Source organism: Camarhynchus parvulus, chromosome 4A (assembly GCF_901933205.1).
Source record: "Camarhynchus parvulus chromosome 4A, STF_HiC, whole genome shotgun sequence".
Classification (NCBI taxonomy): Eukaryota; Metazoa; Chordata; class Aves; order Passeriformes; family Thraupidae; genus Camarhynchus; species Camarhynchus parvulus.
The window spans coordinates 15,304,369-15,331,404 of record NC_044600.1 but is presented as its reverse complement, the minus strand read 5'-3'; the positions used below and the strand labels follow the sequence as shown (position 1 = coordinate 15,331,404).

The window sequence follows — 27,036 nt, the reverse complement described above, 5'->3', positions numbered from 1 at the left end:
TAGCACAAGGAGCACTTATCACTTACTTGTAAAAACAGTTCAACAAGTTCAGAAAAAGATATTATTATACTGTGTGCTAAGTAAGCTTCTTTAATACAAACACAGACAAAACTTATTTATGAAGGAGGAAAGACAAGTAAAAGAAAAAGTACTTATAAAAAATTAAAGGGAACAGGTGCAGAACTGATCAGGAGCTGTCGTGGGATTCTGTTTGGCAGGGTGGAGAAGGGAAGGCCTTTGACAGAGGGCCTCTGGCCAGAGACCACCATGATAGTCCCTGCAGACCCGGGTGCGTTTTGTTCTCTCCGGCAAGAGCTGTGCCCCTGCAGCCCCTCTGCTCCCCAAGCGCAGCCACCCCAGCGCCAAACCTTCCTCGTCCAGGTGCGCTTCCTCGTTCTCGGCGCTCTCCTCCTCGCTGGCGGTGATCTCGGTGATGAGGTTGCCTAGTCCCAGCACGCCCAGCCCGGCCAGGTGCTTCTTGGATTCCTGGGGAGACCAGAGCTGGGAGGCTCCGAGCGCCGGGCCGGGCCGGGCCGAGCCCCTGGGGCGCCTGCTGGGTCCTGCCCCAGAGCCCGCCCCGGGCATCCCGGGACACCCCGGGTTATCCTGGGACACCCCGGCTGACCACAGGACACCCCGAGCCCCTCCATACATCCCGGGTTATCCTGGGACACCCCGGCTGACCACAGGACACCCTGAGCACCTCCATACATCCGGGTTATCTGGGACACCTGACCACAGAACACACCGACCCCTCCATACATCGGTTATCTGGACACCCCGCTGACCACAGACACCCGAGCCTCCATACAGGTTATCCTGGGACACCCGCTGACCACAGAACACACCGAGCCCCTCCATACACCGGGTTATCCTGGGACACCCCGGCTGACCACAGGACACCCCGAGCCCCTCCATACATCCCGGGTTATCCTGGGACACCCCGGCTGACCACAGGACACCCCGAGCCCCTCCATACATCCCGGGTTATCCTGGGACACCCCGGCTGACCACAGAACACCCCGAGCCCCTCCATACATCCCGGGTTATCCTGGGACACCCTGGCTGACCACAGAACACCCTGAGCACCTCGATGCATCCCGGGTTATCCTGGGACACCCCGGCTGACCACAGAACACCCTGAGCACCTCGATGCATCCCGGTTCACCCCAGCAGAGCCCGGGATATCCCGGTACATCCCGGCCCAAACCGGGTCACCCCGGCTTCACCCCGGGACAGCCCACAGGACGCCCCAAGCACCCCGGTTCACACATCCCTCCGCCCGCGGTGCCTTCCCGGAGCGACACGGCCCTACCTTGTCGAGGACGCTGTCCCCTTCCAGCTGTCCCGCCTCATTGATGTTGCCGAAGAGGAAGCCGGCCAAGGAGAAGGGCTCGGCGCGGCCGCCGTCCGCCTCCTCCTCGCTCTCCGAGTCCGACATCGCTGCCGAGCCACCGAGAGCGAGCGGAAACGGCGGCGGGAGCGGCCCCGGGAGCGGCGCCCGCCCACAGCGCCCCCGCGCGGCCCCGCCCCGCGGCGCACAAGGAAGCGCAGACGCTCCGGCCTTGCCAAAAATTCCTTTTATTGCCTCAAAGAACCGGGCCTGGCTTTCCACAGGAAAGAGCTGCCTTCAGCACAGGGGCGGTACAAACAGCAGGGCGAGTTAATGCGACAGCCAGAGAGGTGAGGAAAGGTTTATTACAATGTCATTATGCATAATTTATAAAATAAAAAAGGAGGAAAAAAAATCCTTTAAAACTGTTAGATGTAATACAAATTATTTTATAGCATAAAATCAAGTTGCCAGTGTATGTATCAGTACCACACTTCAGAGTCTTGGGCTCCCACTGCTGATGGGTGGTCCTTGCTGCCCACTCTGGGGTTTGGGACCCCTCTGAGATCCATCCACTTCTTGGGTCAGCCCAAGCAGCACCAAGGTTTCTACAGAGTGAGGTTTAGCACCTGGAGACAAAGCACAGGGAGGTTCTTCTACTTTAAATTTCATCGAAATAGCTACAGCTGTAAACTGAAGAAAACACTGCCAAATCTAAGCACAGCTCATGGATATCCTTTGGACACACAATTCCTGAACTGCTCAGCTTCAGCTGTATTTAAAAAATAAAACCAAAGTAGTTCAGAAATAATTTACGAAGCAAAGGTTAAAATCTGTGTCTTCACAGTGAGTCTCTTCTGTGAATTAAGATATACACATTGCATCTCCATTCAGTGACAAACCAAAGGACCTTGAACCCTTCAGAAAACCCACACTGAGTTTTCTGGCATCCCAAAACAAGACAAAATCCAGCCACGAGATTATGTGAAGTCTGTATTTTTCAACTGCCCACAGAAGAAAAATAAAGCATGGAAGAAACAGAACTGATTGTAAACTGAAGCACTGGGTTACTTACAAAAGAAGGACCAAGGATTCTGGGGGGGGAATAAAAGGAAGGAGGATCAAGAAAGGAGAATGCCCACTGAAAGGAAAATCTCTCTGGATTTGTCCTGAAGCTCACCCTCATGGAAAGCAGAGGCTGGAGGAAACCAGCTACTAGTCAGGACTTTTACTGCCATCAGAGGGTGACAGAAATACAAAGCATTTAAATAACCAGGTTCTCCAAAGTGAGTAAAAAGTCTTTGATGGTTCAAAGTTCCCTCTGCTCATTTTTATCACTATCATATTATTCTCCTCAGCACTGTTGTGCAATCCATTTGCTAAGTAATCTAAGTGGGGATAAGGTGTTCTGGTATAATGTAATCAACGGTGTAACCAAATCAAATAAATTGATTAAGTAGTTGAATTTTATCTCGCTACACTCTCTTCCAGTTCACTCCAGGATGGCTGCTTGAGCCTACAGAAATGGAGGGGTTGTGCAATAATACTTGCTCACAAGATTTCTTCTCCACAAAAGGTGTGTAATTCAGTTAGGAATAACCACAAAAAGGCACAGGATTAAAAGATTTCAGTATGTAAAAAAGTAAAAACTTTTAAAAACAGTAGTAGCTTCAGTACAAAACTGCAAATATTATGTAGCCAAAAAAAAAGGTAGACTTTTAATTTCAGGCACCTCTTAAGACTAGTTCAAACATATCACAGACTTTTTAAAACTACATTTCTGAATAAAGCAAAGGTTATGGGCTTGCACCGGGGTCACTAGACAGTTGATTTAGGTCTGACCAGCATTAAAACAAATCACGTGCACTGGCTTAAATAAATACATTTTAAACATGATAAAGTCTATTTACTCAGTTACTGAAATTTACCTACAGAAAATAATCTTGAATTACAAGGCACAGAGTTAATTGCTGCCTGCAAGCCCAGCCCACACTACAGGCCTACAGCTAAAGCAAAGGCAGAAGGTGGTGAGTAGAGGTTATCTCAGTGAATTCTCTACACCCTCACAGCCTTCAGGGCAGGAACCACATCTGGAACAGCACTTCCTCTGCAAGTGCAAGGGACACAGAGACACTCCAGGCAATGGCACTTGGTGAAGAAAAATGTGCAGAGTGTGTAGGCTTCTGCAAACATCCTGCAGAAAGGGTGTTTTGGTACTGCCTGTGCTCAGTTTGGAACTCTGTGTCAGTTCACTGACCACAGACACCAGTATTTGGCTTAACTGCAATTTATAATCTGTGGGTTGCAATTGGCTAAAGCAGCACTAAAATGAGCGTGTGTCAGATTAAAAAAACTGCAGTTAGCATCAGCATCAGTTACACCAGCTGAAGAAAGGCACATCCTCTTCAAATAGTGGAATTGGGGCACAAATACCAACATTTCTATCCAAATAGTGGAATTAGAGCCCAAATACCAACATTTCTATCCAAATAGTGGAATTAGGGCACAAATGCAAACGTTTCTATCCACCTGGTATTTTTGCCAGCATCAGATAAAGCAAGGTCAAATTAACACAAGATCCCTAATAACCTTGTTGATGTATTTTCTGTTATCTTGCTAAAATGAGGCACTTTTTTTTTTTTCCCTGACCAGGGTATACACCAGTGCAGTTTCGCATGTGTGGGAATCACAAGAAAAAAGCAAGTTCTGAATGACCAATTGAGGCTGCAGCCAGACAAAGACAGCACTGTCAACTTCAGACAACAAAGCCCAGTCCAGCACCAGTGGTTTCACACAAAGTATCTTTGAAGCATGCTGCTTTCATACCACGGAGCTGGAAGGTTGAGTCTAAGGAAGGGCTCATGCGCTCACTCCTCAGCTGGTCCCGGAACCACACATAAAGAACAGTGCACATCCTGAAAATAAAAGCCAGCTGCCACTTACTAGAGCTGCTAAAGAAGGTTAAAAAGTATGTAAATAGAAGTTCAGTTAAAAAGAGTTCATAAGAACTGAGCATCCAGGAGAGGAAATAACCACCCAGGTAATCCTCCTATCCAGTGACTGGCTAACCATTACAGACTGAACTGAAAATAGGAAGAAGCAGGGGTTCCTGTAAACAGAACCTCCAAATTTTCTGTCAGCCTTCTCACAGAAAAACAACGAAGGAATTTGCCATAAAAATCTCAGATGGTGGCCCCGAGAATGTTAGGAATTGAAGCAATTAATTCCTCAAGAGCGAACAGGCTGCTGTCAAGTCTCTGGGATTCATCAAAGGGATTACACTGAAAATCTCATTTTGAGAAGTGTCATCCCAAATACCTCAGTCAGCCTGAGAAGGTAATTGTTAAAACTTTATTCTCAGGGTGCAAAGTCTCTTTGGACAGTGAAATAAAATCTCAGTTTAGAAGATTATGGAAGACTTCAATCTAAACTATTCTTCCACTTCTCCACCTCAAAACCATGAAAATCACTCATTTGAGTGAGTCATCATTATTCTAAGTTCCTTACATAAGGAGAAATCAGCTCCTGCTTCTATTAATAAATCATTGCAGGTATTCCCTTGGTCTTGCTCATTGCATTAACCATGCCTAATGCTAACTCTTCATACAATCAATCACAGTTCACTACAAGGTGAATCTCAGTTCAGGCATTTTTGCAAGTAAACAAATTGTTTTCAAGCTTGAAATTGATAAAACAACTGGACAGCCAGACTTCTGTTTGTAAAACAAATTCAATCAGTAAATGAAGGATGGGAAAAGCAGCAGCTACACTTAAAGCAAAGTTATCGGGATTTGTGCTTTTCAGCAAATCTAGTAACTGATGGCTATCTAGTAAAGAAGTGGCTCCAAAGAGGTCTCCTCTTTTATTTTCCTCCACTAAAATAATCAAGTGATCCCTGGAGAAGCTGGAGACTGGAACTTTAGAAATAGAGTAGGTATTTGACCTCTCAGTTGGGAAAAAAAAAAAAAAACTGTTCCGTTTCAGTTTCCCTGAAGCAGTAAGACTGCAAGAATATTTATTGTATAAACCATTTCTGCTTAGAGCTGTTAGTGCAAGATGCAAATCTTCAATTTAACTCGTTAAAAAGCCCTCCAAGATTCTAGTCAACTTCCAACATCCATCACACAAGGCAACTACAACAGGACACATTTTTTTGTGTTCTTCTTTGTCACAGGATACAGAACTGCACGGACAGCTTCAGCAAACACCTCCCGAACACCCTCCTGATTCAACGCCGAGCACTCCAAATATTTGACTGCCCCAATTTGTTTGGCCAGTGAAGTCCCCTGCTGCGGGGTAGTGGGAGCCAAGCTCTGCTCTTTCAACTTTTTAACCGTTTCCAGGTCACTTCTCAAGTCTCTCTTGGTGCCCACCAGAAGGATGGGGACGTTTGGACAGTGGTGAGAAACCTCAGGGTGCCATTTGTGCCTGACGTTGGCGTAGGAGGAGGGGCTGCCGATGGAGAAGCAGATGATGAAGACATTGGTCTGGGGGTAGGAGAGCGTGCGCAGGCGGTCGTACTCCTCCTGCCCCGCAGTGTCCCAGAGGTTCAGGCTGACTGTCCGGCCATCCACAGTCATCTGGGCACTGTAGTTGTCAAACACAGTGGGGATGTACTCTTCTGGGAAGGCGTTGGTGGTGTAGCTGATGAGGAGACAAGTTTTTCCCACCGCGCCATCTCCGACCACCACGCACTTTATAGTCTGCATTCTTCACCCAGAAACAAAGTCCTGCTCAAAGCAAGAAGAGGGGAGTTAGGCAAGGCACACTCAGTGGTGGGCGCTGTAAAGATAAGCTTTAGCAAGTGTTTTTAATATAGCTGAGGATTTCTTATCACATTCAGTGTCTCAAGCCACTCTGAAGAGCTCGGGGCTAGAAAGACAATAGTGAAATGGAGATGCCATGAGTGGAGAGCTAAGTGACAATTGGCTGCATTCCAACCATGTAAGTACAAATTAGCCAAATTCCCACAGTCTTGCCTTACTGCCAGAGTGTTTCCCACAGGCAAAAGGACAAGTCCTTAGAGGCACCTGCAAGTGGAAAGGGATTGTGACCCAGTAATAAGATACTCTGTCGTTTGTAGGTTCACACATCCACCTCTGTACACACACATACTCACACTTGCCTACACAGTCTGCTATCTAAACAGTTCACCACAAAGAAAGGTCCAAAAGTTATAAATAAAATCAAGATATTCATTTCTGGGCTGCACTGCTACTGTTTACAATAATAATTCACTACACTCAGATCAATCAGTCCTGAATAATCTATATTATTTACAGCACACCAGATAAAACGTTCAGAAAGCAGCACACTCAAGAAAAGCTGTTCTTTGAAATCTAACTAGCCATAGTAACCCAGATTAGAATCCATAAAGAATTTTTCTAAAGAAGCCAAGAACAGATTACACTCACTAATCACTGACAGAACAAGCAGGATTTAATAGGCTTGAGTTATTTGGTGTCCTCTAAAAAATGAGCATGAGAAAAATACATGTCCTAAAAGATCAGCAGTCAAACAGCTTTCCTGGGGAACTGTTACTCAGTTGATACTTGACACTTCGAGGTTTTCCATATCCCTTTCCCAATACGTGCAAGGTAGGTTTGACAATCAAACTAATTCAGTCTAAAACACAATTTTAAAATTTTAAAATTTAATCACATGAACAGCAAGAAGTTTGAAAATAGCAAGGAACTAACTACAAGCAGTCATTTGTTGTACATTTCTTGTGTGCTGGAGCTTCCACTGCTAGCCTGAACAAGAAGGAACTTGCATCTGCCTTCTCACCCAAATGCCTTTGAGGTACTATCAGGAATCCTCAACTTGCAACCAGCAGAAAATACCCTGCTTCAAACAGAAGAGAATAGTGGGAAGAACTTTTTAGCAGGGCCTGTTATGATAGAACAGGGGGCAATGTCTTTAAACTAGGAAAAGATTGATTTAGATTAGATATAAGATAGAAGTTATTTACAGAGAATGTGGTGAAACACTGGCACAGGCTGCCCAGAGAAACTGTGGCTGCCCCATCCCTGGAAACATTGAAGGCCAGGCTGGATGGGGCCCTGAGCAAGCTGATCTCATTGAAGATGTCCCTGCCGACTGCAGGGTGGTTGACCCAGATGACTTTCAAAGGTTTCTTCCAACCTAAACTATTTTGATTGCATATTCCAGAAAGATCTCAGCTCCAGCACCATCAGAGTAGCAAAGGGAATGCAGAACTTCAAGACCATCCAAACAAATCAACAATTCATTCCCATTTAAGCCTCAGCTGTGTCCTTTTAGACAAAGTCTCTACCTGCATCCACCTTCTCACTGGGAGCACACAATCGTTCTGAGCTAAGTGAAAACAGGCTACCTGAAGCTTTGCACAAAGCTGAAACTGGAGTGACATTGACTGGTCACTACAACACACAGTGCTTGAGGAAACATCAATATATGTACACAGACACTATGGAAACCACATGTGGTGGGAAGAAACCAGCACCTTGTGCTGCTACTGCTGCCACAGCCTGGCTGGACACAGGGCAGGCTTTAAAGGCCATTCCTGCACTTACAGCAAACCCCTGAAGTACCAGAACATGCTGTGCCAGAAACCTGAGTGCTGACCTACACCACTGCCTCCAGAGCAAAGGTTTTTTTCCCCAAAATGAACTATCTGTGCAACAGACAATTCATTTTGACCAGTCAGTAACAAGTGACATCACAGAGATGGCAGAGCTAAGCCAGCAACAAAAACCAGATGATACACAAAAACTTTTATATGCCCAACCCCTGGTTTCTAAAATAAACAAATTGCAAACACTTGTAAACAGATCTCTCTTGAAAACCCAAACAGGGACTTACATCTCTTAAATCTCTGTGCACTTGTGTCCAGATCTCTGCACAGAGTGACAGGGTATCCCCAAACTGCAGCCCAGCCTGCACATGGCTGGAGGGACATCACAGCAGGACCCTCAGGCAGCACAGCTTCCCAAAGGGATAAACTCCAAAGCCACCATCAGCAGCTAACACAATCTGATTCAAAATGTCTAATGAAACTGTGTTACTCAAAGATTACTTTGTCGGTGTTTTACTTAAGGCTATTACAGATTTCCATTTGGAAATCGGTAATAAAGTAACAAAAAAAAAGCCTGAAACATGAATGCTCTTTTCAGGGCACTAATACCTTGAATTACCTTAGTAAAACTCGGATTTTAGAAGAGCAACATTTGCAAGGGGAAATTACTCCGGGCAAACCTGCCAAGGCATTGGGCAAAGAAAGTATTAACTACACAAACACAGCTAAAGAGCTTGTAGGCTTTTAAGTATGATTCTCTGAAGGGCCCCTTTAAAGGAGGTTGCCTGAGCTGAAAGGAATCGTGTGTGGCATTTGCAATACAGAAAAACAAACACACACCAGGATACACATTCCTTGTATTGAAACACAAAATTTAGATTAATTAATCAAAAAGTAAAGCATTTTCTTCTTGACTGCAGAAAATTATGTTTTGAGCAAGAGTAGTTTGGTTAAAGATTGATACATGGAAGACAAAGAGGTTTTTAATTTAAGTCACAACCAAGCAAACTAGTATTCCCTCCATCAGGTCTGTTCTATTAAATCCATATACTTAATAACTTATAATGTATGAAATCTCTAATTATTTTTTTAGTAAACAATTTGCCTACAATAAAACTCTCATAAGATAGTAAAAAAGCCTGGGCTCAAATTTGCATGGAAAATTCCTATTTCTTAAGCACCCTTGAAGTTGGCACTGCATGCTATCTAAATATAAATATACATTGAAAAAAAACCCCATATTCCTAAAACAAAATTACTAACAAATATTACCAAGAGTAGGAAAATTGGTTTAGGGTTTGTTTGGGATTTTTTTGGTGACCTTCAAAATTTTTTTTGTGGAAACTTTAGAGAGAAAAACTCCACATATGACAAGTAACAAGAACTGAAAGAAAGAAAAATACAGATTAACACGTCAATACATCAAAAAAAAAAACAAAAACAAAAAACTATTTAGAAACAGAAAGCTGGGCACAAGCTTCAAAGCCAAGTTGAAAGGTTGTGCAGCTAAAGAAACAAGTGAACAGAAAATCCAAAGTAGTGAGAGGTAATCTGGCTTTCTTAGTCCTTGCAGAGAAAGGACTTTTATTACAGTTGAGGTTCTAGCAGTTAATGCAGAATTGGAAGAATTTTCAAACTAAATAATAATTTTTTAAAAAAAAACAACCAGAAAAAAAAAAAAAGAAAAAAAAAGGAAAAAAAAAGAAAAAAAACCACACCAAATCACCCCACGCAGAAGTGTTGTGCAAAAACACTTAGATAAGAGTTATTTCTATCTTGTCCATCAATGACTTTGAATTTGAAAACTGGCATTCCCTGTTTGGGTTAGTTCCCTTCTCAGAAGATGCTGCAAAGTCTGACTTCACTGCCTGCACACCTGGCACTTCCTCTGGAATGTGCAAGATTCCAACATGTCAAGACATCACCTGAAGAGCTGCTCCTGTTCTGACCTAATTAAGCATTTTCTGGTATCATTAACACGGACAGTTTGCTCTCCAGACGAACATTCGCTGGGGAAATTCACTTCTTGGAACACACACACAGAGCAACTTCATGTTGCATAAAGATTTGTGGTAGAGAAACAACTTCTAGATCTTCCCTGAACACTCCTGAAGGGAAGTTCCCTGTCTGCTGAGAGAAGGGAGAATACAGTGACAGAAAACACAGAGAAAACAGGAACCCGGATCCTTTTGCAGTTTTCTAGATTTATGCTTTTTATACTTCCTACACTTCTAAAACCCCTTTTGCAGAACTTCTTAGCGGGACACGCCTCTGCCTTTGCTCTGCTAACATCAGATGCTCTTTGTGAGGTGGATTTTAGCTCTGATATTGCTCTTTGATAAACTCACTCTCACTGAGTTTGTCAGCTCTTCCTTCCTTCTCTTTACGGTTTAGATAGGGCCCCATTTTGGCCAAAACTGAGCAGAAAACTCTAATTCAGCTGAAATCTGCTGTACTGAGCTGTGTCATTCTGCTCAGCCATCACTTTCATCAAGCCCTCGCTGTTTTGGAGAACCAGATCCTGCTTTACCAGGGGCAGGCAGAAATTAAGAAATTGAAACAACTTAATTGCTCATCTTTCAGTAACAAAAACTAGATCAGAGACAACTCACTCTGTCTGCCTGAAACATGAAGTCAGGCAGGAACTTTCAACAAAGAACTGGGTGGACAGGGCAGTTCTAAATATATCACACCATCCTCACCCATGCAAAGGAGTTAATTCACATGTGCAGCTTACCCACCAGCCCCAGCAGGGAAGAGAAAGGGGCTCTCAGCAATTTAATCAAGACTCTGTTACTATCCCACAACAGCTCAGCTTACTTGCCATTGTTTTAGGCAAGTGCCAAAGGGATGGAGAAGTGCCAGGCTTTCAGAATGCGTGCCAAGAAAGAGCAGAAAAAGTTAAATAGGAGACCTCATCCCTCGTATCCTTCAGCAGTGAATGACCTACTTGGACTTCTCAGTGCCTCTCAAAGTTTTCACACCACTTTCTGTCCTACCATTTACCTGCAAGAAAAATAAAACTGCAACAGTCTGGGTGGCTGTGAAACCCCACAAGGGAAGGCAGATTTCAGCAGCACAGCAGGAACTGTGCAGTCCAGCATCCAGGCTCCATGTGAACAACAGAACTGAGGGAGTTTGCTCCCTTCCAAGCTCTTTGCCTATAAATTCAGCTCCCAAGCACACAAGGAGTGCAATTCTTGCTGGCTGCTCCTTCAGTGCCAATACTAGAAAGCCCTTCATGCCTTTTGACACAAAAAGTTGTTTCTAGGAAATAAAAAAAACTCCTCAAAACCTTTCAGATAATATTTTTTAAACCTCTACCTCTGTCAAATTAGGCTGAAATTGGTTTATTGATTTAAAGATTATCTTTTTTTCAGGGATGAAAAACACATAAGCAATATTTCTTAGGAAACTACAGTGAAAATGAAGTGTTCTGCATGAGGTATTTGGGCAATTCACCTACACAAGCCTCCTACTACAGGCACTCATACCCCAAATTTTATAGCAAATCAATTATATTAGTGACCAAACATCAAACACCTTCAATTCCATAAATCCAAGATCCTGAATGGATCATTAATATTTCCAAAGGGCATTAGCTCATGGAAGAGATGCACAGCTGATGCAATAACACTGTGACAAGGTGCAGCTGCACAGCCCACAGGAACTCAAAGCCAAGACTCCAGCAGATATCCAGATCCCCAGTGTATGAATGTGACACATATCCTGCCATAATCAAAAGCTGCAGAGTGTTAAACTTGGATTTCCCTCCTGCAACCACGTGCAGAGGCATGGATTAATCAAGGCAGGGATCCTTCACAGTTTATTTGAACACAAGTGACCCTTTGATGGTGAGCACAGCAAAGGTGTAAGAACAGGAGCCAGGGCTGCAGGGTACTGTGCCCACACTCACTAACTCACTCCTAGGTGATCCAAGCAACTTGCACAGGTCCTGAGGGGTCACAGTCAGCTCATAAAAAGTTAATAACCATGTCCTTCCCACCTCCCATAGATTCTGACAAGGCTTTACTCACTACTGTTGGCTAAAAGAAACAAACAGTACCTCAGACATAAAGCTCTGTGGAGAGGCGTTTCAGGCTCGTTGCAGGATGAATGATAAATCCAGTTTAAGCATTCTTGATTTCTATTTGAGGGAAAAGGAAAAATAAAAAACTGTTAGTGTGTCTTCCTATAATCTTTTGTCACCTGGCATTTGCTGGCAGTCTCAGTTGTAACAAAGCCACTGTTGTACATGAAGGGCAATGTTACACCAGGAAAATCTAAGCTTCTTTCTGTGAGAAAAAAAAGCCCCTCCACACTTTTCATTGGATTGCACTTCTCTAAGTCCTCCTCTTCCACCCCCAAATTTCACTGGGGAGAAGGGGGGGGCAAGGGGAGGGAGATTTAATAACAAATAAAAACACAAACAAGAATAAACAAATAATAAAACCAAACAAAACCCAACCAAAAACAAAACCGAAACAAAATCAAACAAAACCAGAAAAACCCAAAACACAGAAACCAAAACAAACAAACAAACACAACCCCCAAACAAAAACAAACAAAAATGCACTTGCTCAATCAATACCAATTTTTTCAAAGAGTTTTGGTATGACTAAGACAGGAGTTAATGCATGCACTCAGTGTGTATTTTATCATGGCTTTGCACTACAATACTGCAACCATTGCCAAGTCTCATTTGCATCAAGCATTGCAATTCTAAAATGTGAGCAAAAGTTACCAGAGTCAAGGAGCCTCTCAGCAGTCGATCAGATTTGCACATACTGGCATATAAAGTAAAAAACCATTCCCTGTAAAGGTACAAATCTTCACGTGGCACCAGATTGTGTGCAAATACTTTGGACCCCAGAAGAATCACAGCCTCATCACATAAACAAATCAAACCACACGTTCAGCTTCCTCCTACTAATTGCAAACCGCACATTTTGTTGTTTTTCCAGGATCTCTGTAAAGTTCCTCCTATGAATAATATTTAAAAGTTTTTTTTAAATGGAAATATTAATCTAAAGTATATCTCATAATCTTGAATTCCTTGTAGAAAAAACGCTGTGCTGGTGAACAGTGGTAAACTGGCCCCAAAGTATGCCTTCAAGTGATGTATTTTACATCTTACACGGAAGAGAATGTGAGCTTCTTAAAAATCAAAAAATGAGCTTGGGGCAAAGAGCAAATGATGCTGCCACAAGAAGTACTGCACCTCAGCCCAAGACACAGGTAGCAAGCATAAGATACACATAAAAACTCTTAAATTAAAGCACTTAAAGCTTTTTTATAACTCAGGGTAATTATGGTGGGAATCACAAGTGTTTATAAAGAATAAACAGATACTGATTACTCACTGCTTCCTGAAAAAAAAAGCAAAACACCAAAACCAAATAAAATCAAAAAACAACACAGGGGAAAAAAACAGAAAGAGAGAAGTTCAGAACAAATAAAAAGCAGCATTGCTTCTCGGGGTTTGAGGTTAAGCAGGAACTCAGTGCAGGTTGCTATAAAACTGAAAGTTCCCAGCGTGCAGAAGAGAACCACTGAGCTGATAAAGGGCAGCTCCTGGCAGCTGCTAAATGAGACCATACCTGACACCCCCCAGAGTGTTTTAGGTCACCACCTTGCACTGTTCTACCTGAGACTGCACTTTGCCAGCTTCTGCAGAACAAATCCAACCTTCCTACCCTCAGTATCCCTCACTCTCAGCAGTGAGGCAAGGGACCTTCCCAAAGGCTGCCTCATCCTGTGCCAACTTTTTATGACGCTCGCTGGGAGCAGAGGTCGCCTTAAATTCGTCGCGGTGCTCCCGATCGGGATTAGCATCGCGCTGGCATTGGAACGGAACAGCCCAGCCCAGCCCAGCCCGGGCACACTGCGGGACCGGGGAAAGCGCGACCTGCCCTGCCCTGCCCGGGGCCGCTCCCCGCACCCCCGGAGCACAGAACGGCTCGTTCCAAGCCCTTCCCCAGCACCCCCGGGCCCCGACCGCCACATTCAGCTCCGCACGCACCGCCCAGCGCGAAGCCGGGCGCGCATCCCTTCCCGAAGCCCTCGGGGCACGCAGGAGCCGGCCCGCCACGCGGCTGCGGCGGAGCAGCCCCCGGTACGGCCGGGCTACCTGCCCTGCCCTGCCCCGGAGCCGGCCGCGTCCCGGCGGGACAGGTGCGACCACAGCGTCCCCCGGGACGGGACCGGCGGCGCCCGGGCGGGCGGAGGCCGCGGGCCGCGCCCCGCTGTCAGCGCGGCCGGCGGAGCGGGGAGGATGTTCCGGCACGGCCGGGCGGGAACACACGCGGCCACGCGCGGGGCCCGCCGGGGCCGCCGCTCCCCGCCGCCCGCCGGGCCCGCCGCTCCCCCGCCCTTCCCGCGGGCTCTCCGGGCCCCGCCGCTCCTCTCCGCCCGCCCCCGCGGCCCGGCGGTGCCGCCGCCGCCGCCCCGCGCTCACCTCCGGCGCGGCCCCGCGGCCCCGCTGCTCCCCCGCGGACCCCGACCCGGCCGCGCCCCGCGCCCGCCGCCGCGCGCACGCGCCTCCGCGCCGCCGCTCCCCGAGGAGCCGCCAGGGGCGCGCGCGGCCGGGGCGGGCGGAGCGCGGGGAGCGGCGGGAGCGGCCCCGGAGAGCGGAGCGGAGCGGAACGGAACGGAACGGAGCGGAACCGAACGGAGCAGAGCATCCCCCCGGGCCCGGGCCGGGGCTGCAGCCCCGTTGGAGTGCTCCGATACGGCCCCGCCATACGCCCCCCTGTGATCCTGCTGGCGCTAAATTCGTTATTTTGTAATTATGCCTTGTCCGAATATATCTTAAGAGATGTTATATTATATTATATTATATTATATTATATTATATTATATTATATTATATTATATTATATTATATTATATTATATTATATTATATTATATTATATTATATTATATTATATTATATTATATTATATTATATTATATTCGGATTTGGTCTGGCTTTGGATGATTTCTCAGTAGATTCGCTTCAAAACCCATAAGCAGAAATACGCACGCGTGCCTGTGTGCACAGCCACAAATACGTAACATGTATCCTTAATAAGGACCATATATATCCCTAATAAAGATAATGCTAGCAAAAGGAAAGAATGGCAAAAGTGAGTGCTTGCTTTCTCTACCCGAGACTGTCCAGTTAAGTGGCGCTGTGGCAGAAGATTGCTGGGTTTTTCACAAGGGTGAATGGTCCATGGCGTGCGCCGCCCCCGTTCCCGTTCCCGGCGCTGCGCCGCGTTACCCGCGCAGCTCCCGCGGACATCCCCCGCCTCCGCCTGGCCCGGGGCGCCCTCGGCATCCCGCTGCTGCCCCGGGCGGTTTCACGCCTCCAAGGGGCTGCGCACGAACGCCAGGGCTCCGCTTTGGCTGCCGGCGGCGGTGACACTCCCGTGTCCGCGGTCACCATCTCCCGACCAAACCGCGGCGCCCGGGCGGGGGAGACGGCAAGAGTTTAACTCAGCTCAGCCCAGGGCTCAGCACCCCCAGGAGTGGCAGGGAAGGCTGTGTACACCCCCAGAAATGCCGGGCTCAGGGAGGGTGCTGGGCTCTGAACACCCAACCCCCAGGGACACCGAAAGTGACTCCTCCTGTCGTCCTGCCCCAGCCAGGCACAGAAGAGGAAGTGACACAAGGCAGGGTTTGGCCCGCTGATGTTTCTTAAGCGCCCGTCACGGATTTCAGAGGACAACCTTTGCTCTGGGTGTTTATTAATTGTCCCTTCCGACCCGGGGAGAGGCCACACTGCAGCCTGCACATGGCTCAGGACTGGGTCTGCTCTTCTGGAGCTGGTGCCAAGGTGCCCAGCAGCTCAGGGGTCCAGGAGAGCTGGAGAGGGACTTGGGACAAGGGATGGAGGCACAGGACCCAGGGAATGGCTGAAGCACTCGACCATCAGTTAATCGGGGTTATCATATCTGGTGTTCCCATCTCCAACTCTTCTTCATCCTCCTCCTCGGACCAGCTCAAGCTGTCATCAGAGTCCTCATCCTGCACAGCCCCAGGCTCCTCTGTGCTTGCAGCTTCCTTCTCTTGCTCACCACAGGACTGCAGCTTGCTTTGGGGGAGCTCCAGCCTGGCCCAGGAGCCAGGGCTGGCTTTGCAGAGCGTGATCTCCACCTTGGCTGGGACCATGCTCACAAAGCTCTTCTCCACATCAATGGTCTAGAGAGTGGGAAAAGTGCAGTGAGCCGGGCAGGGGAGGGCAGGCAGCTCAGCCTTCCCCTTATGGCAAAGCCCTGCCAGAGGAGAAATCTCCTCGGGCGCCAGGAGAAGCTGAGCTGCAGCTGAGCTGAGCTTCACGCTGCTGTGTCTCAGCAGCACCACCACGCTGGTTCAGAGCTCGGCTTGTCTCAGCTGCGCTCGCAGCCTCCCCCCAGCAGGAGCTGCGCTGAGCCACAGCCGTACCCACACCTGTCAGCCCTCTGCCGCCCGCAGGCACAGCCAGCACCAGAAATACAGACCAGAAATGCTCATGCAAATTCCTGAGCCCCACTGCTGCTCTCCCCAGCCAGCGAGCAGCTGAAAAATCAGTCTTGTAGCTCAGACCTGCAACTCACAGCAGGATTGTGGGGCAGACAGGGACCTGCCGGGCCAAAGAACGTTTAGGACAGCCTGGGAGCAAACCCAGAACACCTATAGGGCTGGTAGGGACTCCAGCTCCGACCTTAGCCCTGGGTCGATCAGTGCAGCCACCTCAGCCTCCTCACACCCCCTAAGGCATTTCCCAGCAGAGATGGCCATAAATGCCTGTATCTGGGCAACCCAGCCCAGGATGAAAAGCTCAGACTGCCTCCCAGAGCTGCAGCCCAGCCCCATGCAGACTGCTGGAACAGGGAAATCAAAGCAAACAGGATCTTACCCCCCAGAGCTCCAGTTCTGCCTGGAAAATCTTATTCCCTTCAAAGAGGACATGAGCCTCAAGCTGAAAGATCAACAGAAAATTATCTGAGAGGGCAGCACAGCACTGCCAGAGCTCTTCCCCCAGACAGCGCAGCTGCCTTTCAGCACCATACTGCATCCCACAGCCTGGCTCCAGTACAATGGTCTGGTGATGCCCTCAGCACCTGGCAACATTTCACCCCTTTCAGAGCGCGACAGCTTCACCTCTTTCACAGCTCAAGGGACCCAAAGCCAGCAAATCCACCCACTGAAGCTGGAGGGCAGAGCTGCTGGGCAGATGCAGCAGTGGGGCCATGAGGCTCTCAGCACAGGGATGGCAGGTTGGCAGTGCCAACAGGCCAAAGAAGTGTCTGGCTGGACACCAAAGGGCACCAGGCACCCAGGTGGCTCCTGCAAACCCGGGTGGGGCATGAGCGTGCAGAGCCCACCCCACTCACCACGGTGCGGTTTGCCTTCACGCTGCTGAGGGCAGGCAGGGGGTTCTTGGCGTACACTGTCACCACCACCTGGCTGCCGGTCTGGTGCCAGTCCTGCCGGCACAGCGCCGCCTTCTTGTCCTGCCCAGGAGGAGAGGAGCCCGTCACGGCACGGCTCAGGCACCGCCCCAGCAGAGGGCACGGCTGAGCCTCAGGATGCTCCTTGCACATCTCCCTTGTGCGGGTAGCTGGGGTTGGCAGCAGCTAAGCAAGAACAAACCCTGCCTTTGGGGCAGGTTTTTGAGGGGAGATGGTTCGTGCAAAGGTGGGCAGCCCCTGCCATGGTGTCCATCCCATGTAACGTGGGACATCTGTGCTGTGCTTGGGGTTCCTTCAGGGCACTCTAGGATCAGAGACATCTCTTCTAGTTCCAGAGTCACTCTGCTGTGCCCAAGCCCCTAAGTGCTGTGCACAGCCAGGAAACTCAGCCTGGAGGGCTGTTACTGGGCATGGATCATTGCCACCATGCTGCATTTGGCAGTCAGGTGAGCCCCAGATGAAACCCCCACGTTTCACCTTTGTCCACCGTGTCAGCACCATGGGCACTGACAGGCCTGTCCCCACCAGCTCATTTCTGAGCAGCACAAGGAGACACATCCCCTGCAGCCCTCCACACTGCCAGCCACAGAAATGCTCCAGCAGGAGCCCTGGCCCCAAATCCTGGCCCTCAGGTGACAATTAGCACCAAACGTCTGCATCACAGCATCACAGTTCCTTCTCTGCAGCCTCCTTTACATTCAGGATACGTTCTCTGCTCCAGGACAAAGAGGAGATTGGGCTCAGAGAGAGTTGCTGGGAGCAGTGCTGACTCAGAGGAACCCAGAGAGCTTTCAGGGTTATCCTGGGCTGCTTTGGTGCAACTTTCCCAGCTCAAGCTTGTTTCCAGTCAAGAACTTTCCTGGGGAAGCTTACAGACACAGTATTGGGAATTGGGATCTGGTCCCCATTGCCTGCCACACCACCATGTTGGTATGTGGATGAAATCCCTCCTGAGAAGCAGCTGCAGAGCAAAAGCTTCATTAAAGCCAAATCCAGTTATCTGCAATCATCTGTCAAAGCCTTTGGGGGTTTTTTTGTAGGACTTTTCCTGTGCTCAGCCACCTGTCTCTGTGGGGCAGCCTGCAATGCTGGCTATGCTGTGTCCAGGGCCAGGTCCTGCCTCGTTCAGCTTTCTATTGCACATCTGCCCATTGGGGGTGAGAGCTGACACGTCTTGTGAAGGCAGAGCAGCACCTTAAAGGGCAGATGGGTGAAGATTAGGCATTCAAACCCTGTGCAGTCATCTGCCAGCAATTATGAATATTAGGACAATAAAATGCAGAAACCTGTGTGAATGCAGAGCAAAGGAAGGAGCACTCTCAAATGCCAATAACGCCAGTGGCTCACATGAGTTGCCTCTGCTGAGAGCCCCTTACCTTCTTTTCTGTCCAGCAGTGACACCCACGGCTGCAGCCTGGCTGCTCCATGAAGGCACTGAAATCCGTGGTTTTGATTCCACAGCAGCTCCAGTACTTCATCCTGAGGAGAGCAGGTTGACCTGAGTGGGGTCAGGAGCAGGAGAGGGACCACAGCAGGGTGGGGAGGCAGAGGGGCTCATGACCAGGAGCTGCCCCTGCCCACCTGTGCCCTTGCAGGGTGTCACCCACAACTGCAGTGCCCGTGCTGCTGGGGCCACCTCCTTGCCATGGCAGGGCCAGTTTGCTCTGGGAAAAGGTTATTTCTTACCCTTCATGGAAGACAGGAACGCCAGGATGAAACGTGCAAACCTCTGTGTTACTCTCTGGGCCCTGGTAGATCTGTGGAGAAAGAAGCAGAGGAAAGTTCTGTCTGTGTCTCTGGCACAGGTGTCCACTCAATGCCCAACATCACCCTCTTGCCAGGCCCAGCACCTGTGAGGATTCCCTCTGGGACCATGCCCAGCCAGCAGCCCAGCACTCATCCCTGCTCCCTGCTGGCACAGGGCAGCCACCCTGACCTTGCCAGGGCCACAGTGTCACCCCTGCCACCCTGCCAGCAGCCCTTCTGTACCCTTCTCCCAGACATAGCCTGCTCCCAGCCCAGGGCTTGGCAACACAAGCACAGTGGGCAGGTTTAGACACCACAGAAACTCGCCCTGAGGTGCAGGGGGTGATTTGTCATTGCTGTCCTCTCCTCTCCTTTCCCATCTGCCCCCTGCCTTTTGCTCCCCACTCCCTCACTGCTGCTTTCCAAGCATCCTGTCCCTGCCACAGCTGCACCCTCCCACTCATCCTGGAGGCAGGCAGTGCTCCACAAGGCAGCCTCAGGCAAGAGGGAAATTGGGCTGAGCTGCATCAGTTCAACACATGTGGGAATTGTGCCACGTGCATTTTGCCTACGTGTCCCACCCCGAATATGTGCTGTATTTCACTGCAAGCAGTCAGCAGCACTGAAACACAAATGTACCACCAATGTGGAAGCCTCTTGCAGGAAAGGGGGTGGGAGGTGACAGAGGTGGCTGCTCCCAGGGTGGGATGAGAATGTGGAGCAGGTGGCCACTGCCACCTTCCACCTGCCTGATACCTGCCCTGAACCTGGGCCTGTGATGCTCCTGGAGCAAGGCACAGGAGGGTAAAGGCACAGGAGGGTAAAGGCACAGGAGGGTAAAGCTGGGTCCCTGCCAGGTACTCCCTGCAGGTACTCACCGCCTTGCAGGCTGCGTTCTTGCACGCGGTGCCAGCTCTCACCTGGGCAGCCTCCTCACCTGTGAGACCAACACAACCTCACCAAGGACACACGCTGCCCGTGCCTGCCCCCACATCCTCACCCAGCCCTCTGCCAGCTCCCCAGCTGAGCACAGACCATCCCAATGTGCCCCCAAGATGCAGTTTTGCAGTTTTGCAGGTAGCTGAACATGCAGCACTCACTGACTGCCCTGAGCCTGCCATGCAAAACCCCGTGCTGAATTTGCCATGTGCAGCCCCAGTGCCATCCATCAGCTTGTCCTTACCTGTACAAGTGCTCTCGAGTGTCCTGTCCTCAGAGGACACGTTCAGTTTCTCCAGTGCCTGCTCCAGAGACCTGGATACTTTAATTGGCAGCAGTTGTCTTGGCTCATCAGAGCTGGGAAACAGCAGCAGCAAAGGCCAAGTGGGTTTTTCTGTGATTTAAGTGTCATTGCCTCTCCTGAGAGAGCAGCAGGGCAGGGCACACACAGAAGTGACACAACAGGGCAGGACTTGGCTGAGCCTTTCTCACCTTGGTCTTTCCCGCAGCATCTTCTCAGCTGATTTTGGTCCTTGGACAATGAGCTCCTTCACTGGCTTGGCCTTTGGTTCATCTGAGCTCTTCTCTTGGCTGGAGGGCTCAGGGGGCTTCTCCTTGCTGTGAAACCCCTTTGTGCATCCCTGAGCAGCAGAGACAAGCCCAATGACTGCTGTGTCCTCCTCAGCCTGGTGGCTGTTCCCAAACCCCGTGAGTTTCCATGATGAGGTGGCTCAGTGTCCTGCAGAGATGGGCTCTGACCTTGCTTGGAGGGTCCTTGGAAGCAGATACCAATCCCTGGCTGGCAGGGGAAAAGGGACAGCCCTGACACAGGACAGGGATGGGACAGCACTGGGCAGGGGCCAGAAGGAAAGGATGGAGGAACAGTGGGTGCACCTGGGCTGGCAGGTCACTCACCTTTATGGAGAGGAACTCAGAGAAGTCTGTTGTGCGTTTCTTGCAACAGGACCAGCCCTAGACAGCAGGACACGACAGGCTGGTCAGCTGTGGGCAATCCTGCTGGGGACAAGGTCACTCCCCACAGCTGCAGCCCCACTCACCTTCAGGGCATCGTGGAAAATGGGGACCCCTGGGTGATACAGGCAGGAATCTGAAGAGGGAAAACCGGGCAGGAGCTTTCAGGAGAAGCAATCATGCCCATGAGCCACCTGAGACAGCCAGCAGCTCCAGGGGCAACTCCAGGGGCAGCTGCTGCCATTTGGGTGCCTGTGCCGGGCTGGGCACACCCCGGGAATGCAGCACACAATTCCCATTATTCCCTCCGGTGCCAGGCACACCAATTCACTCACCCTCGGCGTTGTGCTCGGGGTCAAACCTCTGCCCGCAGCCCTTGTTGTAGCACAGCAGTGCCATGGCTCAGCGTCCTTCAGTCCTTCCACAGAAATCTCATGAAACTCAGCCCTGCCCGGGACCCCTCTGTGCCTCCCCAGGCACCGGGGCTGGCTGTGCCTGTCTTTGGAGGCGGCCGTGGGAGGCGGCTGGTAACCGGAGACAGGGCTAAAGATGGACAGGGCAGCTGGTGGGGCTTGGCGCCTCTGATATCTGCACAGGCATTCCTGGGCTGGCCCTGAGCCCAGCAGAGGGAATGGGCACTGCAGGGTGGCCCCAGGCTCGGGGTGTGCAGAGATCCTGTCCCAGTGCCTCCATCCTGCCAGCCACACGTCCTGTCCCCCTCTCCATCCTGCCAGCCACAGATCCTGTCCCAGTGCCTCCATCCTGCCAGGCACAGATCCTGTCCCCCTCTCCATCCTGCCAGGCACAGATCCTGTCCCAGTGCCTCCATCCTGCCAGCCACAGATCCTGTCCCAGTGCCTCCATCCTGCCAGGCACGGCATCACCCCAGTGCTCAGCCCTGAGAGTGAAGGGAAGACAATTCCCAAAGTCACAGGGGAAAAGTGAGTGGTGCTGATCTCCCCCAGCCCCACAAGGCACAAGCACCTGCTAAACAGAGGCACCAGCAGACCAAGGCTGTGCATGCGGCCGAGACATCTCCTGATGCTGGTTTTGTGCAGCCCAGGAGTAACAGAGTGGTCAAGGGAAGGTTCTTGGCCAGTGAGAAGCAGGAGACAGTGATTACATGGGTGATTATGCCTAATACAATTTTTAAATGCAGTATCCAAACAGTAACTCTACCATCCATCACAAAACATGGTATATACAGGAATGGTCCCTCTCACTGAGCCACAAGCTTCACTGAGACTCACTTTCTAAACTTCTCAGAGAAATCTCAGTGTGGCTCAGACCAAACCTCAGATTCGGTTACAGTATTTGTCTAAAGGATTATAATATTCAGGTTTGGCTAGAAACATGCACATTTACAGTCTTTGACCTTGCAGAATTCCCAGTTACAAAGCTGTAAGGCAACTTTGGAGCTGCTTTAGAATTTTATCTCTGTATTTGATCAGATCTTACAGTTTTTCACTACTCCTCCGAAAGCGAGTATTCTGTGTGTTCCTGGCATTCTGGCTGGACATGCCCTGCAGGTGTCCCCAAGAGGGGCAGGGGTGACAAACACCACCCAGAAACTGCCTGTGACCTTGGGAGAGCAGTTTGCATGGTTGGCCCAGACTCCAGCAGCATTCTATACCCTTCTGCAGGTCGATGTGCACCACAGTCAGTCACAAATGGCTCAGCTCCCCCACCTCTGGAACACATTAATCATGCAAGCATTCAGTGAGTTCCTCCTGCAAAACCTGCCTGCTGTTTTCATCTTATCTTAGGACAACACACATTGCCCAGCAGACGTGTGGAAAGGGAGAAGGAAGGATGCACAGACAGACTCAGACCTGACTATCTTCCCTTGTCATCACATCGGGGATGAAAATTGCTCCCTGGAAGATCATTGTAATCACAGAAGAACACAAAATGCTACTTGGGTCCCCTGTATGCAGAAGGGGTTTGCTCAGACCTGAGCATTCCCCCTGCTCCCCTTCTGGGACCCAAGAGTTTTCCTCTACAAACAGGAAACCCTCCTGAGATCAAAGGTTTTACTTAGTTCCTCTTAGTGTCTAAAATATTTTCTTTGTGCTGTTCCTGTTTGCAGGGACAGCTGTTTCCTGGGTGCTGCCCTGACCTCCAGGAGCACACAGCACCTGGGGACCATTTCTGTTCACAAGTGGGGTTGAAAGAAGTCCTTGGCACTCTCAGAGAGTGCAAAGAACAAGTCCTGCAGGCAGAAGATGCCCAGGGAGATTGCTCAGGAGCTGAGCACACAGGGGCTGCCATGGCTGATGCAATTCTAACCCTGTCCTACAATGTTTGTTTAACCTACTTAATCCCTCTACAAAGCCTGAAGAATTTTCTGTCATTCCAAGGGTATCTCCAGAGTTCAGAGTTAGGGTGAACTGTTGCCAGGATTCTGGAGCTTATCAGGGAGAAGACTCCAGATTATTTCACACTGTCCTGCTGCTTTATCTGCAGCTCAGTTCTGCCACCCCCATGTCAGGACCCAGGACATCCCTCTGGCTGTCCTGAGCAGCCAAGACCCCTGCCAGGGAGCTCAGAGACCCTGGCACGGAGCCCAAGATGCCTGTGGGTTTGATTATGACCTGTGGAGCAAGTTACCAACCTTAGATGAAGATCTCAAAGCCATGACAAATTAAGTAGAATGATAGTGTATTTATCACAAGGTTAAAAAGTAGATTTTGGGGTTTTTAAAATGGGGATTCAGGGGGGCAAGATGGAGGGAACTGGGCATGTCCAGCCTTTCTTCGTCTTTTTCTTGGCCTCCAACTTCTGCTGTGATGTTGGCACTTTTAGATTGATTTAGAGTAGAAGCTCACTGTCTAACACAGGTGATAGGTATTGGAAAGTAATTGTAAACATTGTACATGTAGTTTTTAGTATAAAGACATAACACCACCCTGGGAGCAGGCAGAGTGCCTGGAACTGTCCTGCTGAGTGGACCTCAGCTGGACAGGAAAAAGAATTTTATAGATAAGATACAATAAACAACCTTGAGGCCGAGAAATGAAGAGCCCTGACTATTTCTTCAAGCTGGGAAAAGAGACTTTCTAACTTTTCTTGGGGTCACTCTGAGCAGCTGAGACCCCAACACCCCCACCTTGGGATGCCCCAGGCAGCAGCAACACCAGGCTTTTCCTTGTCAGCTCCTGAGCAAGGAGCCAGCCCTGCTGCAGGGGAGGACATGCATCACTGTCACACCTCTTTGTACCTGTGTACAAACCTACAGCCACCCAAAAGCTGGGAGGGAAACAGGAGGGCAGTGGGGAGCTTGTCACACCCACATGGTCCGCGTGGCTTCAAAGCACTGCCCCAGGTCACAGCTGACCCAACAGGCCCAAAGGTGGGTAAAAAAATCCTGCTGGCATCCAGAGCCTCTGCTTAGGTGAGAAAGATCACTGGGGGCCCAGGAGCTGGGCAGAGGCCTGTGATGGGGGAGTTTGCCATCCTGGGGGCTGAGCAGAGCTATAGTGTTTCAGATCTCCCTGTTCTTTCCACGAGCTGTCAGCGAGGCTGCAGCTGTCACCAAGCCCGTGCCAGTGGGAATGTGGAGCTCAGGTTACCCTGCACACCTCAGAGGGAACACCGGCAGGCTGATGTGGCTGACACATCACAGAGATAAACAGCAGGTACCCCCGGGGGCTGGGGCAACTCTGAACTCTGCACCTGAGACAGGAATTGAGCTCCCAATTAAAAATAGAGCCTGTTTGCTTTATGTACGCTTAATTCCATATACAACAGATCAAAAAAAAGAAGTAGAAAAAAGAGAATAAATTATTCTCAAACCCAGCTGAACGTGTTTGCCCTTGAACAATCAGGGTCAGTGTAAAACAGCCCTGCAAGGTCCTGGGGAGAACATGCTGGATACCTGCAGGGAAACAAACCCAGCTCACCCCTGACCCTTCAGTCACTCAGGATGCCCTGTGGAGCCAGGGGAGCAGCAAGACACTGCATTTCTAAAGCACAGAGTAATTCCTCCATACAAAAGGCTTGTTAGGTGAAGGGATATCCCTGAAAAACATATTACTGCTATGTATGCAGCAGGCTGGATTAATGTTTTATTTATTTGGGCAATAAAATATTTCTCAAAAGAACACGTGTTGAGCAACTCTGCAGCAATTCTGCCTGGCCATTCGTCAGATAGCACTGCTAAGGGATTATGTACCACCTGTCCAAGGGGTCTGCACTGCTTGTCCTCAACAGTTCAGAGAACAGATTTGAAAAAGACCAGAAAACAACCAGAAATGGGGGTATGGGCAACCTCTCCATTCAAGATCACTGCTTTTCTGCAGCTTGGGTTATTACAAGACTAATGCTGCAACACTTCAGTCTCATTGGAGAATTACAATCTCAAACTGGATCCAGCTACCCAGCTGATAAGGATTTTCTCCCTGTAGTTCAGCCAGTGTCTTGCTCCAGAGGTAATTCCTTGGAGATGAGTTACTCCTTTAGGAGCCGGTTCATTGTGGTGCTCACTCTGAAGGCACATGCAATATTCCTCATCAAAAAGTGCCCTTTAGTCCTCAGTTGGAGCCAGCCCAAAAAGAAGAGTTCAGTCTACTCCTAAAACTCAATTTTATATCATTATCTGGCATCCTGAATCAAAATCTGCTGGCTGAAATACCCTGAACTGGCACTGAGTGTGGGGTTTTAGCACTTCTCCTTTTGAGGGTCCTGTTGCCTTTAAAGCAAGGTCACTGTGAGCTTATTTAGAGCAGAGTGGCCAAAGTGAAGTGAGGGAAAGTGCCCCAAAACCAGTGCTGTGCCTGGCTGAGCTCCTTGCTTTCTTACTCTCTTTTTACTTACATCTGGCACTAGGTACCCAAGTCACGACCAAGAGAAGAGAGAGTGATGGCTCCTTTCAGCAAGGCCATGGAAAATCACATCTTCCTTCTTCCAGCCCCCAAAGGTAGCTCACTGGAGAAGTAGTTCAGCACATACCATCACTTGCAGCTTTCTGTGATAAATTAGAGCTGCTAGTGAGAGGCATCGTGCCAGGAAAAAAAAATGAAATGTTTGTCTACTGCTTTGGTATGACAGAATTATCCACATACCAGCTGGATTTTTCATTTATCTTTGATTCTTGCAAATGCACTCACTACTTAACTGCATAAAGCACAAGTTGTAACTTCTGAAGTCCACAAATGATGGGGGTTTAAAGTTAAGAGCAAAGTGGTAAAACCAAATTGCTCATCAATCCTTGGTGTGATACAAACTGATACTGGAGAACTGCACTTTAAACCAGCTGATCAAATATGACAGCAAAAGGCAAGGGTTTATCCTCAGAAGAGTAAAAATATTTCATCAGTCTGCAATTACATAATAGCCAGCCCTCTGGAAAGGCATGCAGAGGGAAGCATTCCAGCCTGCACAGTGGCTGAGCCTCAGCACAGCAGTGCTGTGAACAGCCTAGCCTCAGGAGATGCACTCCTTACCTGAAACAGGCAGTGCAAGCACCAACACCAAACCCAAAGTGCTTCAGCAGGGCAAGGAACTGCTCTGGAGTGAGGCAGCCTTGCTTGCTCCTGTGCCCAGCTGTAAATGCTTCTGCACTGCAGGCAGCCTGTCCCTGACATGCCTCTGAAAATCTTAGTAAAGGTTTGCTTTACCATTTCCTCACTCAGCCACAGGTTTTCAGTCTCCTCCTTTAAAGCAAATTAAGAATAGTTACCTATGGGATCCATACCAGATTTTAGTTTTCTTTCATTGCTGCCACTGGATCTTTAATTTAGATATTTGAAATCCTGTTAGATGGGCTTTAAGCAGTGCTAAATTCTTTCTCCCCTATGATTTCACCCTTTTCTCCCAGGGAAAGGCAGTACCCAGACCCATCCTTACCTTATACTTGCTCAGGACTGTTCAGCAGCAGAGTGATGCTGAACATCTGAGCTCTGCTGTTCCACTAGGACAGCAATTCCTCCTTGGGCTGCTCAGTAACACACAGCAACTGAGCAACTGGCAGGTGAAGGAGGTAATACAGGTACCTGGATGCAACTTCATAGTTTCTTCTCCTCATATTTCACACTTCAGAATGAAACACTG

The 27,036-nt window shown here is 49.2% G+C and overlaps 3 protein-coding genes across 3 annotated transcripts in view; all 3 read right to left on the bottom strand.

The window, feature by feature from the left end:
• The window catches only part of TAF1 (TATA-box binding protein associated factor 1), a 30,270-nt gene extending 28,808 nt beyond the window's left edge, over positions 1-1,462 (bottom strand). Inside the window, 2 exon segments of the mRNA XM_030967694.1 lie at positions 369-486; positions 1,316-1,462. Of these exon segments, the coding sequence (XP_030823554.1) occupies positions 369-486; positions 1,316-1,441 (244 nt within the window). The 5' untranslated portion in view covers positions 1,442-1,462.
• A 2,417-nt stretch (positions 1,463-3,879) lies between these two features.
• LOC115914915 (rho-related GTP-binding protein RhoG-like) lies at positions 3,880-14,399 on the bottom strand. The gene is made up of 3 exons (XM_030967770.1): positions 14,347-14,399; positions 11,956-12,036; positions 3,880-6,063 (listed from the first exon to the last, which is right to left on the bottom strand). Exon 3 carries the CDS (start codon positions 6,040-6,042, stop codon positions 5,467-5,469), a length of 576 nt encoding a protein of 191 aa, XP_030823630.1. The 5' UTR covers positions 6,043-6,063; positions 11,956-12,036; positions 14,347-14,399; the 3' UTR covers positions 3,880-5,466.
• Positions 14,400-15,645: 1,246 nt separating this feature from the next.
• Positions 15,646-21,462, bottom strand: ITGB1BP2 (integrin subunit beta 1 binding protein 2). Its single transcript, XM_030967668.1, has 11 exons — positions 21,321-21,462; positions 21,072-21,121; positions 20,929-20,985; positions 20,506-20,654; positions 20,258-20,370; positions 19,953-20,011; positions 19,015-19,085; positions 18,705-18,807; positions 17,251-17,370; positions 16,773-16,835; positions 15,646-16,075 (listed from the first exon to the last, which is right to left on the bottom strand). Exons 1-11 carry the CDS (start codon positions 21,382-21,384, stop codon positions 15,806-15,808), a joined length of 1,119 nt encoding a protein of 372 aa, XP_030823528.1. The 5' UTR covers positions 21,385-21,462; the 3' UTR covers positions 15,646-15,805.
• Between the last annotated feature and the right edge of the window lie 5,574 nt (positions 21,463-27,036).